Genomic DNA, 14,645 nt, shown 5'->3' with positions numbered 1-14,645 from the left:
CCCACATAGCAGCACTGGCTGTCTTTCTGGGATTTGGTCTTTCAAGCATATCTTTCCCTTATAGCTCCAGTGCAAGTAAGATTTTAGATAGACGGATCAATCTGATATTTCACTTTCTGGGGAAAAAGATTAAATTGATTTTGAGGGTGGAATCAGAGGGCCCAGCCATCAGATCCCTCCTAATGTTTGTATAAGGCCTAGTGCTAAGAACCTAAGAAGGGTTTCAATTATTAACATCATAAAAAAGTAGTTAGAGAAACACTGGCAGAAGGGCAAGGGATAAACACAGGCTGACTGATTTGTACAGCATTACAGGGAATTTGAAACTCAAAATAGAAAACTTCACAATTATTGTATATTTCAATATATCTATCATGGGGAAGATACTGAAATAAAACTTCATTGTAATGATCTGGAAACTTGGGCAAATAAATTAAGCCTTTAATATGCAACAACCATAAGAAGGATGAAAAACTGTCAAAATTTTCAGATGTGTTGTGAATGGGGAGCAAGGTATGATGATATTGCTGCACATGCCTGTTAGCCTGCCACAGTAAGTGTATTCGTACTGAAGATTCACAGCAGCCCATACAGACTGCTGGGGCAAGATGCTACATTGATACCTCAGAAACAGGAAATGGGAATACTGCTAACAGAGACTTTTTCAAACTTTTTTTTTTCTATAACTCATGGATCAGTCACTGCTGTTTGGGAAAGAAACAAGCTAATTTGATGTAAATTGTTTTGTCCCACAGTGAGGGTACATGCCCAGAAAATACGGTCCTTCCTCTTCCCTCCATCTTCCATTGTAAGAAAATATCTCCTATTTTGTTTCTTTGTGTTGTGCTTTCCCCTAGCCTTTCCTTTCTCTTTTTATGTTTCCAGATTTCTTATTCCTACACTCCCTGAATATTTCAGCCTCCCGAATTTCCTTCAGAAACACTCTCTTGCATATAATTTTCCCTTCTCTAGAAAACCTCCTGACTGTCTGGTACATAGGTGAGAGTACAAATATTTCAGTACTGAGGAATTGTTCATCATTAACCCAATATACAAATTATATGGATATGCATTGCTTTTCTAGACTTGCTGGTGAAAGGGAAGTCTTGGAAGACAGAAATAATAGACATTAAAGGGAAAGGGAAACAGAATAACCAGTAGAGAAAAAGAGTGATCTCATGCTTTTGCCTTTCCCAATTATTAAGAACATTATTACTGATATTATTAAGATCAGAGAGAGGAAAAAGAATTGATTAAGGTGAATATTTGTTGAGTTTTTGCTAATGAAAGTTAATTTGGGAATTAGGAATCAGGAAAATAACATTTTTCTGGCTAAATTCATTAGTCTGTTTTCTATGTAATATATATTGCTCTGTGCGTGAAAGTGGAAGTCACGTAGAATGAAAAAAATCAGGAAAATAAGAAAAACATAAAATAATTAGATTAATTTTGCATATCAGTACAAAAAGTATATAATCTAAGATCTTTAAACACTGAGTAATATCACAAAGCCACTGAAAAATTCAGTCACAGCAATGGACCAACATTACTGTGGCTTTGTAATCACTTTGTCTGAGAGAGCTTCAAGCAAAAAAAAAAAAGAAACAATAAATTTACAAAATAGTGGTATTCATGCCTTTTTCAGAGTCTCATAATAATTGAAAGTAGGCAATTATAGAAAAGCTTAAGCCTTGTGGGTTTTGGAAAATTGGAGGAGATGTATGTCAGTAATACTACCTGAAATTAAACCATGTAGATTCTCAGTGTCTTCTGCAGATATCCATATGTGCTGTCATCTCTCAAATCCCTCCTGCCCTCTCTGTAACTACTCTGGAAGCCTCACCCAGGAAAGAGCCTTTGCAGAACCCTGACTTGTGCTTCTTGCCTCCAGGCTAAACCTCAGACATAATCAAAGAGTTGGTGTTTTAAAGGGTGTTTTCTATAAAAGCAGAAGACCTGCTACTGCCTGCCTGAGTCACAGAGCCCAAGTGGTTTTAAGCATAAGAAATTACTGCCTGGGTCTAAACCACGAGTTTAAATAATTGTCAAGTGTGTTCAGTCTTCCCATACTTTCCATGAAAACAGCTCCTAAATACCTGGCTCATATGAATGAGTTACAAGATTATGTTCTGGTTGGTAGTTCTATTGGTGTCATAATAACAAAGCAAAATTAGTCTAGTATCTCTCCTTTTTATATTTTTCCTCTGCTGAAGGAAAATAATTTTCTTAGCCCTCTCTCTTCAAAAGCTGGCTGGGAACAGTGTTTGCTCCTTGCACTGGTGCTACCTGATAACAAGGATGAGGAAAAGGAGTGATGGAATTTGTTACAGAAGATGTTATGTGACTGCATCCATTCTGTGCCTTATAACTTTTTGTCCATTTAAGAATCAACAACAAACTAAACCTCCACAAAATATGACTGTGAATTGAAAAAATTTGCATATTTTTGAAGTGGACTGAGTATTATTCTAAAAGAGCCTGCAAGGACTAGGCTCTTATTTAAACTATTTCACTTCTGCAGAATGGGATCCTTCAAACCAATGTATACGAGCAGAAATATTCTATTTCCTATAGATCTTCTGCAAAACAGCCTTGCAGAAAAGAGTACTACTAACCAAGAGGAAGAAATATGAGTGACAAATTCAAGTTATTAGATGTATCTTAGAACAATTTTTCTGGAAGAAAATGAATGTATTTTACTTTTTGTATTTTAAAAACACTTCTAAGTGCTTCCAAGAAACTGAGCCTACAAAAATTACTGTGTCTCTTGTAGAAGTAAGTAACTATGTTTGAAAGGTACTGTGATTAAAATGTTATTTGGAAAAAGCATGGCTTTTCAGTATTTTTTATTGTCAAATACTTTCCAGAAACAAGACCTTGGCGAGGAAAGCAGTAATTCACACAGACCTCTAGTTTTTCACTAAGAACATAAAAAATGCATCAACTAGTGTCAATTTTACTTGTATCTCTCTTCTTTCTTCCATGACAGACAACTATTCATCATTAAATAAATGCATACAATGCATTAATTTTCCATTATGTCTCTCTCTGGTCTTTCCACCTAAATTTATAGTGCTTATAGCAATCAATCAATCAAAAAAAGGAAAAAGTTTGAAAAAAACCCAGAGATTAGATTGAATCTCAGCTGATAACCAGGTGTATATAACACATGCATTTTCAAAGATCATCTCACTGAAGAGCTATCACCTGCTTATCCAGAAATAATCCCATTGTCTGCAGCTGGCAATAAATGAATCTGTTTTGATTAGACTCAAAGAAAATTAGTTGTTTCTCTCTCTCTCTCTCCCCCCCCTGTCTCTTCTGAATTCAACGGTATGGGACATACTATCAAATGGCATCTAAGAGAAAAGACAAATATTTTTACATAAGACAAACTTACTAGTTGCTGTGACGGGACTTTCTTCCACTGTAAGGGTTAAAGTTATATTGACCACATGGTTATTATGGAAGTTACATACAATTATGATTAGATACCAGAAAGATTTCTTTCATAGAATATCTACCGTGTTACACAGTTACAAAATATTTGTGGTCTCTATTTGCCATATAATACTATTATAGGCCTTAAAAGATTCTGCATTTTCTGTGTCTTACAAAATGAGATTTCAATTTTAAGGCTCAGACTGATGACCAGTTACGAATCTGCACGCAGTATTAGCTGAAATTTATCAAGTACTAAACTTTTACATGCAGACAGCTATGATAAATCAGCTGCCAACAAATAGCTGGTGGTTAATAATTGGATAACTAATCTAATAATTTAGAGAGAATGATAACTGTTTTGTTGAGGTGATAATTATGCATCATTATTATTATGAAATTACCAAATATGGAAAGCTGATGTGGATAATTAAAAGCTGTTGGCATTTTAAATATATATTATTTTAAAAATATTACACATCCTTTGCACAAAGCAGTATGAACTTAATATGAGCTGACACTTAGTTGTTCTTTTTGCAGTGTCCATTTTGCAGTATCCTTATCTTTTTATCAAGACTCTTGACCTGCCTTTTGTTTTTAAGTCTGAATCTTTCAAAATTTTTGGCATGAGGTAAATTTGATGCATTGTCAGTGTTCTTCACTTTGGTGGATTTTTACCAAAACTCTTGCCTCTGATATTAAAGTCTTCCAGGCACTCTGACTATTTGCAAAGCTACTCTTTTATACTAAACCTTTATGAACATGAATGCTATATAATATAAAGAGGAAAGAAAGTCCAGACACCTCTCAGTCTTGCTTAGGTTTAATATGAATACAAGCCCCCAAAAATGTGGAAATAACATTTCTGGAGAGAAGCATCCTGTGCCCTTGTAGGCTATCACTCAGCATTCAGCACTAACAAATGTCTCAGCCTTCCCTAAGTATTTTATCCTTACGTCTAAGAGGCAAAAGCAGACAACACATATCTCCGATTCAACTTTGTGTTCCAGCCTAAAATCATAATATTGCGTTCAGATACTCTTATCTGAATAGCTGGTACACTTGAATTTTTGCTCCTGAATGCTATCACTGGAGACTTTCATTAAAGATGTTACTATCGCTTCATTGTAAAATTATGCCCCTGTCTTGCAGAGGGAGCAAAGGAGAGTGGATTTTTCTTCTTTGCTAGGCATTTTGCATAGAAAGGATAAATGTAATTGCCTTTACCAGGGGAGTACAATAGCTGTTGTCTCCCTGCATTTGAGACAGAAAATACAACAGCAAGAGCTGGGGTCTGCTTGCCTTTGGCTGCTGAGAGTGGGGAAAAATGCAACATTTTATCAACCAATTTTCCTTTGTGGGATCTCTTATGGGAATAGGTCAGCCCTGTACATACACACAGAGCTCAACAACCTGTGGCAGCCTTTAGGTCTTGGGTTGCTACACATCATGTTCCCTTCCCCTGCCAAAACAATTAGCAGCGGAAAAGCATCAAGAAGTCATAGGCTAAGGCACAGCAAGATGAAAAAGCTTAATTAGGTCCAGCAGGCAGTATAATGAAAATGTGGAAACAAATCTCTTTTATAGAAGATAGATGCATGGGAGACTGGTGTGCAGGATCAAGCCATCTGTAGGCAGCCAAAAGTAATTTAGATTGGTGTTTTGACCAACTCTGGCTGCAAGAGCCATTAAGGGCACCATGTGTTAGCTTAATTGCAGTTAAGTCAGCATTTCTTCTGCAAACATTGCTGTATTTTAAAAGCCTGGTGGTTGCAGCTGTCTGGGTTAGAACTTTAGATTCAGTTCCTGGCACTAGAGCTCATTCTCTGTAAAAAAGAACTCCCCAGTTTTTGTGGACAAGGAGGACCATGTCTTTGACACAGTACCAAGGAGGTGGAGGTTGGCTTTGCCCCTCCTCAAAACATTGTGGTCTAACCCTTGAAGCCCTCCTTGGGGGTGGAGGAAATGCAGAAGTAAAAGGCAAAAGTAGCACAGAGGGAATAATTTTGGGAGGTTTTATCTGTCTTCGTTATTATGAGCTTATATAAAATAATTCAAATATATTACAGGCAAGCATCTGAAAGGTTCTGGAAAAAAGCTGTCTAATTGAGCAGATTAGAATTCCCAAGAGGAATCAATTTTAGCAACAAAACCACGCACAATAACTGTGGATGTAATGTGGATTTACATAGTGGCCGCCAATCTGCTGATATGGAAACAAACCCAAACCCAAATCACAATATTTCCTCCTAGGCAGTCATCCCCAAATATGCTAAGATTGCCAGCATGGTTCTTAAGATCATGATAAGAACTACAGAAATAGGATTTACTATTTTGTGGCAAATAATTTAACTGCTAACACTTTTTTATTTGCTTCCTGGATTTTTATACTTTCAGCTTTGCCTCTCAACCACAAAGGCATACAACATCTTTTTATATCTTAAAGTTGAGATTTTCAGATAATCACTTCATTATGAGAGTGAAGGCCCCCAAAAGACCAACTCAATAGGACAAGTTACAAATTGGAGTAAGGAAAGTTATTAACAGAAGGGACTGAATTTGGTAACGAATTTGGATATTTCAAAGCATGAAAACCAAGAGCAGTGCACCCTCTACGCCCCCTCTAAATATTTTCCAATAGTTTTGAGTTGGTAGAAAGCAGAAATAGAAAGCAATTAATCCAAAACATACTCAAACAAACCAGAATTACTTTATGCTATAGAAAGCAAGACATATCTCAGTCCTGTTTATGCTAATTTGTTGAGTCCTTTTGATCATAATTTACATATTTTCTTGCTTGTTAACTTTAATCTGCAATTCAGAATTTGAAGTTGAATTTGAAGAATTTGAAGTTCTGCAGCTAGTACAACAATTTGGAAGTTACTGATATGGTAGAACTAACCCTTAAATGGATGTTTTGCATGGGACCTTTTGTCTGCAGTTTATATTCTTGATAGCATGAAATATGGTGTGAACAAAGGAAAACGGGAGTGAAGACACATAAAAATATACAGTTCTGAAGGAAAACAGGGAGGATGTTAGGACACTTTGTAAACTTTTAAATAAAGAAGCTGAAAGGAAAACAGCGCATGAAAAGTAAAATGCATACTCAGAAGTAAAATACAGGTAACTACCTCTAACACATTTACTAGTCTACATTTTATAAAAGAATGGTACTTTTCTAGAATACGATATATTTAAAAATAATGTTTTTAGAATGATGGGTAATAATTTTAATACAGAGAAGATATAAGTAGCTGTTACACTGTGAAGGCAATGGCTGTAATATGCACTACACTATCTGTGTAGTGATCTATAATTAGGCTAAAATGATTTTTTTCTATTTCATAGATTTGATTTTATTTCTGTTATTGGAATAGCACCTTTTTTTTTAAGGAAACTATCAATTATTTTTCCATGGATTTAGACAAGTGGTATAGATTATATTTAGAATTGTTTCTGGATAAAGTCAGTGAAAATAAATTAATAAACCAGCTATATTTTACTGAAACATTTAAGTCCTACATGTATTTTAGTGTAAGTTTTGTTTCATCAATAAAGGCAAAACATACTTCTTAGTGCTTTTTAAGAAGGAAAATATCCATGACTGCTGACTTTATTGACTAAAACCTATGTTTGCTAAGATGAAGTATAATAAGTAACCATAATACTGAAAGAGAATGTTTATGCTCAGCATAATAAATAATACTTTATGGTTGTTGAATATATAAATAGCCATGAAAATATACATATTCCTACTTACCCAACGGACAGGAAAGGCTCCTTTGATTCAAGTCTGTCAAGTAAATAAAAAGTTTTCAATATATGTATTTATGGTGTTTAAGAACAATTATGCAACTAATTTAAAACAACCATTCTTAAGTTTATTCAATGACATCATCAAGTTTATTTAAGGATGCAATTTAATGTCAATAGAAGGTTTCATCCTTCTCCTGTAGGTTCTGTGCACTAGTTTTACTCTTTTGTAGCCTCTTTTTCTGCTTATTGAAATGAATCAGTCAGGGGAAGTACTCAGTGTTTGGCTGAAAAGATTAATTATAAGCAAGATGAGCAAAGAATGAAAGCCTCAGAACATACTTACATACTTCATATTTCAGAAATTTTGTAATGAAGAGACACCTGGCACTGTTCTGGTGGATTTTACTTGAAAACAAAAGGTGTGTGATAGAATGCCCTGTGGACAAAATACTGTTATTAAAAATCTATTTGAAATCCATTCTCAAGCCGGAATTCAATTTGGTTTAAATAGTGCTGCCCTAGGTTTGACCTCTCTCTTGATTTGGCTAAATGGTTTTAGATAATTTGCTGCATTACTTTTAATTAGTTTAAGTGTTCCTCATAGTAAAAGAATACAATTATCTGTTGGCCTTTTATTTGGTATTTCAGTATATAGCAAATGGATATAAAGGTTTTAAATTGCAACACAATATGAAATAACATCCTATATCATCTTTACTGGTGACATTTATCAATAGGTATTATAGGCTCTTTACTTTTCCTTTCAACCTAACGTACACTGAATTTTCCAGAATTTTGAGGAATTCTTGCTTAATTAAATATGATACTGTAAAAAGAGTAATCCTGATAAGTTTAGAGAAATGCTCTCATATATCTCCAGGAAAAATCTTAAAACATAAATTGTCTCTTTTACAAAAATATATTGAGTGTGCTAGAAATACTAAGCTGAACAGTAAACAATGGGAATCATATTTTAATTATGTAGGAATAGTAGTGAATCAGGAGAGATTGAGATTTTTTTTCTTTCTTTCCTGAAATGGTTTTCCCATCAGAAAAATTCAGTTTGTCAATATGCCAAGGCAATATATCAGTTTGAGTAGGAGGGATGAGGCTAAACAGTAGCATGACTGGGACGTGACAGACTGAGGTTGTGTTTCACTTTGATTCTGAGCTAAGATTTTCTGAAATGTCTGACTTCCTAATCTGCATATAGTAGATAAATTTTGCAGGAGGAAAATAAATTTTTATGCTGTATAAATTGCTCAGTTAAAACTAGTCACTGTAAACTGAACAGGCACAGGCAATTGATTCCTACATTGGTATGCACAGTACTGTCACATTGTGTTTAAAATAAGGACCCTGAAAAGTTCCCATTTAGTGTTATTCCCCTTGCAACCTGTTTTGGAGAGATACTTTACAAAGTCTGATTAATCCAATGGTGCATTTTATTATTTTCTTTGCTGCTAAGTTTGCTTATATAAATTATCTAAATTCCATCTTTGACATGGGCTGAACATCCAGATGGACAAATTTTCAAGGTTTGCAGACAAACGTATGGGGAAATGTGACTAGGCTGAGGGCATGTGAATCCTTCTTTGACTTGTCCTCTGTGACAAATCATGCAATGACAGGAAGATCCCAAAGTAAATTCTACATTCCTCTCATAATTGTCCTATTAAGATTGCAGGCAAGACTTTTTCTATATCTGAGGCCTCATCCAAGATACATAAATCTATATGATTTCTAGCTAAAAAATCCTCTCCTTCCCAAAACCATTTACAGGATAATGTGAATAACATCTCTAATTATATCAATTCAGAACACAAGCAAAAGGATTTGGGCCAAGGATTCTCCAAGGTAATTAATTATGAATCAATATATTCTTCCTCACCGTGGTCACATAATTTCATCTTTAAGCACTTACTAGGAAAACCACGTGGAATTTAAAGAATTTGTTAGGGTTTTTATTCTGACTTGTTGTTAAAACAAACTGTCTGCCCTGAATCAGAGAAAGAGGTCAGGAACCAACATTTCTTTTTGATGAATAATCATTTTAGGTTGCAAGCTTCACATCAGAATTCCTGAAGAGGGTTAGCTGAGTGTGTTGCTGACATCACACATTTTCTGTTTGACAATAAAATGCATGAATAGTGACTGCAGTTTTCAAGGTGATTAGAAGCACTTTTATTCAAGCCATATAGGAAACTCAGGCCCACTGAAAAGTATTTTGGACATCACTATAGTGTTAATGTATATTTTGACTGAGTGATGTTGCTGACTTATTTACCTGTCAAGTATATTTTTTTTGTGCTGTACAGCTTTAGGAACCAAAGATTTAGCTGAAATATGTATAGTGAAAGAATATTCACGTTTATGGCTCACCCTGTTTATCAATGCATTAAACTTGAAAATGAAAAGAACAGCTAAAGGAACCTTTAAAAAAAAACCCTTAGGTTGCCATTCACAGTAATCAAACATGGATGCATTTTTCTCTGCATGTTGAGACTGTGGTTTGAAGTTATCAAAAAACATCTTTCTTCAGAAATATTTAAGCAGTGTTATATATTTTCATCTAATTTCTTTCTGTTTAAAGCATGTGCATTAAAAATTTTTCTACTTCCTAATATTTCTATTCTATGCAAGCAAGCCTAATAAAAGCATTTCTTAATTTATAGAAGAAATATATTTTCATGTAATTTCTGTGATCTATTGAGTCTGAAATAACAATTGCTGGTTTACACCTTCCTTTCTGTTTTCTGTGACCTAATTTCAATCCAAGATAATTTTCTTGGACATTGCCAGTAATGACTGTCAAATAGAATTAGGGAAGAAGCTAATTTTGTCTTCTGAAGCTTCCATAAATGCCTTTATAAATGTTGGCAAATTTTATCAAGGAACACAGTCATATTCTGGAACAAATAAATGGTAGAAAGACTGTATAAAAGATCTAATCAATCAGAAGTGTTTCAGAAGCTCAGGGAATGGAAAAATAATTTAGAGGTTTATGTCAAATTTACACTTTTTCCTAATAAATTTAATAACATCCACTTCCATCTGGTGCTTGACATTGCAATTGATGACTCTGATTAGAAAAACAACAACAACCAACTATTGTTTTCATGAATATTGCATGTTAAATACTGTGTATTAGTTTTCCCAGTGCCTCAAGAAGTTGTATTCCACAGAGCTAAGTGCTTCTGTTATTTATTGAAACATAAAAATTCCAGCACGAAATAAAATACATCACTCAAACCACAGAGGAAACTAACTTACTGCAAACTCAAAGTGTCATTTCTCAGTGCAAACTTAGTCCTTTGATGCAATAACTGACTTAGTGGATAAAAGATAAGACAGATGACAGGTATGACTTAGTCTCATTTTTAAAGCTCTTGATATTGCCTGATATAAAAGTCTCATAATCAAGCTGAGAAAATACAATCTAACCTCAGCATGACCATGCACAAAGATTTATGCCAATGAGGAAGAGTGGCAAACTGAATAGTAGGAAAACTCAGTGCTGTGCTATATTTATTTTTGGTTTGCATAAATTATTTGAACAAAAAAAGGGACTGAGTGTAAAATAGGCAACAAAAAGCTGTTTTATAATCATCCAGTGAACATAGTTAAAATCTGTTTGTATTTTTTTTTATAAATTGAAGAATTTAGTGTCATTTTCAGTGTAAAGAATTTTTAAAAAGAAAAGCAGAATGACAATTTGAGAAGAACTATTCTATACATATATGAAATGAAGGGCAACTGTCTGGGTATTGCAAAAAAAAGTGTTTAAGAGAGGAAGAACTGGGTAACAGGAGACTGCTAGTTATGGGGACGTATTAAAACATCTTTCCTCAGAGCTAATTGAAAGGTGTCCTTTAACCAGCACAGATTAAAGAAGTCACAGACTAAAGTCTTTTCTAGTCTCAGATCACAGTTAATCAAAATTCACAACTGGAATATTCAAGTGTAGTAAAACTAAATTTTACTAATTACTGAAGAATTTATTTAATAAGAAAGCTACTACACTAGCAAGCACTCAAGGGATAAACAGATTATCAAACAATATTATCCCTTTGGCTACCAGGCTCTCCCTAGGCAGATCTATATATAATACTTAATAGATGTATAATACATATACAATCCCTTATGAAAGTATCACAACACATTACACATTCTGACTTATTAAAAAAGATACATTTTTTTCTAATATTCTGTGACTTTTGACAAAGTTAATTATTTAACACTGAGAATAATTCAGATTACTTCTTGAAGCACCAGCTTTTCCCCAAGTCCATGAGGAAAAAGTTGCACCCTGAAGAAGGTGACTTCCCAAGATATCTGCAGCTATGATATGGGTATGGATGTTACACAGTTTAATTTCTAGTGATAGAGAAAACCGAAATTATAGTTGGTCTCCAGGAGAAATCTTGGTTTGAGCATTTTCTGTCTATGAATGCTTCTGCTCACCCTTGGGTTTGGTTTACATTCATGCACTTTGCATTTAATATGCTGCATGATGAAGGTTCCTTTAGTCTTTTCAGTGTTTTGAAGTGAAAGAAATGGAGTATTTGGTCCAGCATATAGTTATCACGTGATTTTTAAACATTTTATATGTCCAGACACATTTCTGTCTGGACAACAGAAAACATGTGAAAGGCTTTTTAAAATTATTTAAATTAAATTTTATTTTTTCTATTTTTTAAAAAAACCTGCAAAACTCACCAAGTGTTGTTCCAGTGTATTTTATTTAGCCAGTTCTACTTAGCACCTAAGCCCATGACAGGGCAGTGCCATAGCACTCTCTGCAGGAAAAGTTTTTGAGGGAGCACTTAGCACAGGATGCTGTGCTGCTGTATCAACAATACCTGATGTCAGCCTGTACAGATGTAAAGCATATTTTCAAGACATGTGAGATGTACATAGCACATGACCAAATTTATCTAGTTTCCTAGCAAAATCTGTATCCTATATCATTTGTAAATATGGAATTCTTGACATAAGAACAAGTTTCAGGGGCCTCTAGGATTTTTGACTCCATGAATGTATGGGATAGATGACCTTTTAGCCATTAGTTAGTATAATGTTGCTAATAATCTGTTCAGAGTTATCTTGGAAGTTTGACAGTTGAAAAACTGAATAAAAGCTATCTTTCTCCACAGGTAGGAAGTGCTTCAAAGAGACTGCCTCTTCCCTATACTAATTTTCACAGCAGCAAGAGGCTAGGTTGAGACATAAACCAGCATATGCAAAAGTTGGTTTTGAAATACCAACGCAGTGACAATGCAGTGACAATGAAGTACATTGTCACATTGGATACAGAATGTATTACTGTTACAATATTGGATGGAAGGGTTTTTTGGGGGTGTGGTAGGAAAGAGTGGCATGGAGAACTAAGGGGAACTAGAGGTAAAATGGAAGTAGTTTCCAATAATACTCATTAATGGGTGGCCGAAATTTTAAGCAGCAAGAAAAAAAACCTAAAAGCTCTAAGTCATTTAAAAGCTGTATCTTGTCTTTTTTTACAGGTTTGATTTTACTGTATCTTCCTTTATGAATCCGAAAATTGCAAAGATTACATAAGCAGTGGCATGAATTCTCAGAGTTAATATAAATCCTGGTAGTATTTCTGAGGAAAACAAATTGTGATTTGGAGTGAAATTGGTTCAGACTCTACATTTGAAAACCTTCTCAGATAGTTACTTATTCCAGTTTCCTCCCATGCCACCCAAGAGAAGCCTCCTGTTGCCAGAGTGATAAGCTGAACTGTATTTAACCCATACATACATCCATGTGACATTTCCAGTCATGATCCAAATGATCAGATACAAACTGAGATTCTTGCAAGTTTCCCAAAACAAAAACATGCTCAATTTGGTACCTTTGATCAATAAAGCAATGTAAACAAACCCTGAAGAATGAAAATATCTCCATGTCACTGTCAATTTTTATGTGTTTTTACCTGTGATTTGTAATAGTTGCTGAATTTTGAAGAAAACTATGCTCCAAACAAAAGAAGGAATTTTGAGAAAAATATGGTCATATAAGTAGTGTGCTTTAGAGTTCTCTTCCTTACAGGTTTAATCATTCTTTGCATGAAGCTGATTTCACCTGACCCTTTTCTGCTCTAAATCGGAGTAAGAACATTCAGGTCAATATGTACTGATCTAAAAACATCTGGAATGGGTTCATCAGGGTGGGTTGAACAGAACAATGTTGACGGATCTAATGCACACAATCAATACTACTTTACTGCGTGGCTATTTGCAGTCACAAACAGATGAAGGTTAATGCAGGCATTGCCTTTGAGGATCCCCAAGGGTAGAGGCTTAATATCCTTTTTCCCTCAATGACACTACTAACACTTCAAAGCAGTTACAGGAGGGTCACCTCTCTGACAATGTAAGATTCATGTTTGTCACTCTGTTTCCTGGAATCATCTCACTCACGCAAAACTGAAAAATGCAACATACATTTTTATGCCAATAGGTATTAGAAAATGTGCATTTCTTAAGACTCAAATCACACATGATTATGCATACATTTTTCTACTTTTCAGTAAAATATCCAATGCTTCTGACAGAAGTTTTGGGAATACTGGCAACATATTCTACCAAAAAGGCATTCAATTTGTAACCTATCCTTTAAAAAGTAAAATTACATTTGACATTACGCATCAACAGAGCTAAGTATCAGTTCTTGCAGGGTGGATAACATATTTTCAGACAGTATGTTCCAAGACTAACAGAATTCACCAAGAAATAAACCTGCTTGGCAATTTTATTTTTAAGAATTCACTGCATAAGAATATGTTGCTATTGTCTCGCTGTGTTGGGCACAGCCTTCCATGCTACTTGTAATATTATTTAACAGTCCATTTTCTTTTAAATTAATTTAAATTTCTTCTTCTAATATCATTCATAAGACTTTAAAATATGTTACAGTCTTTCATTTATTCAACCTTCCTTATTTATTCACAGAATACTAAATTTATAACCCAGCATCACATTTCTGTTGCTCTTTACAAGCCACCTAAACGGTGCCCTTGCAGTACACCAGCAGCTCCCAGACCAAATTACAGCCTTCTGTACAATTAGAGGTGTTACATTATGTGAGAACCAATCCTAATTGCAAGCCCACTAAATGGTTCTCTGAAGCACAGCGTTCTGCATCTCTGATTACTGCAGCCATTAAGGGTTTACTAAATTCCTGAAAATGAATTCCACTGTTCATTTGGGATGTCAGGACAGACCCTTCTCTATTGTCTGTCATAAACCCTATGTCCTCACTTTTAGGAATTAATAAAACAGTTTCCACACAGCAGTGTCTGCAAATCTGGATACTATTTCCATGACGCCTTCTTCACTAAAAATCAAATGTAGAAAAGATACCATGGTGTCAGTTTCTAAATTTTTTAATATGTTTAAAGTACTATTCTTTTCTTTTTAGCC

The 14,645-nt window shown here is 34.6% G+C and overlaps 1 protein-coding gene across 5 annotated transcripts in view; it reads right to left on the bottom strand.

Moving 5' to 3' along the window:
* RALYL (RALY RNA binding protein like) overlaps positions 1-14,645 on the bottom strand; it is a 382,641-nt gene that overhangs the window by 47,684 nt on the left and 320,312 nt on the right. For all 5 annotated transcript variants that reach the window (XM_085053115.1, XM_085053112.1, XM_085053113.1 and 2 more), the window contains one exon: positions 7,205-7,237. In XM_085053115.1, the coding sequence (XP_084909241.1) occupies positions 7,205-7,237 (33 nt within the window). The remainder of the gene's footprint in view (positions 1-7,204; positions 7,238-14,645) is intronic.

The sequence above is a fragment of the Lichenostomus cassidix genome, chromosome 2, assembly GCF_008360975.1.
Source record: "Lichenostomus cassidix isolate B80296 chromosome 2, HeHo_3.0, whole genome shotgun sequence".
Classification (NCBI taxonomy): domain Eukaryota; kingdom Metazoa; phylum Chordata; class Aves; order Passeriformes; family Meliphagidae; genus Lichenostomus; species Lichenostomus cassidix.
The sequence above is the reverse complement of the archived record's forward strand: the minus strand, read 5'-3'. Positions and strand labels throughout refer to the sequence as shown.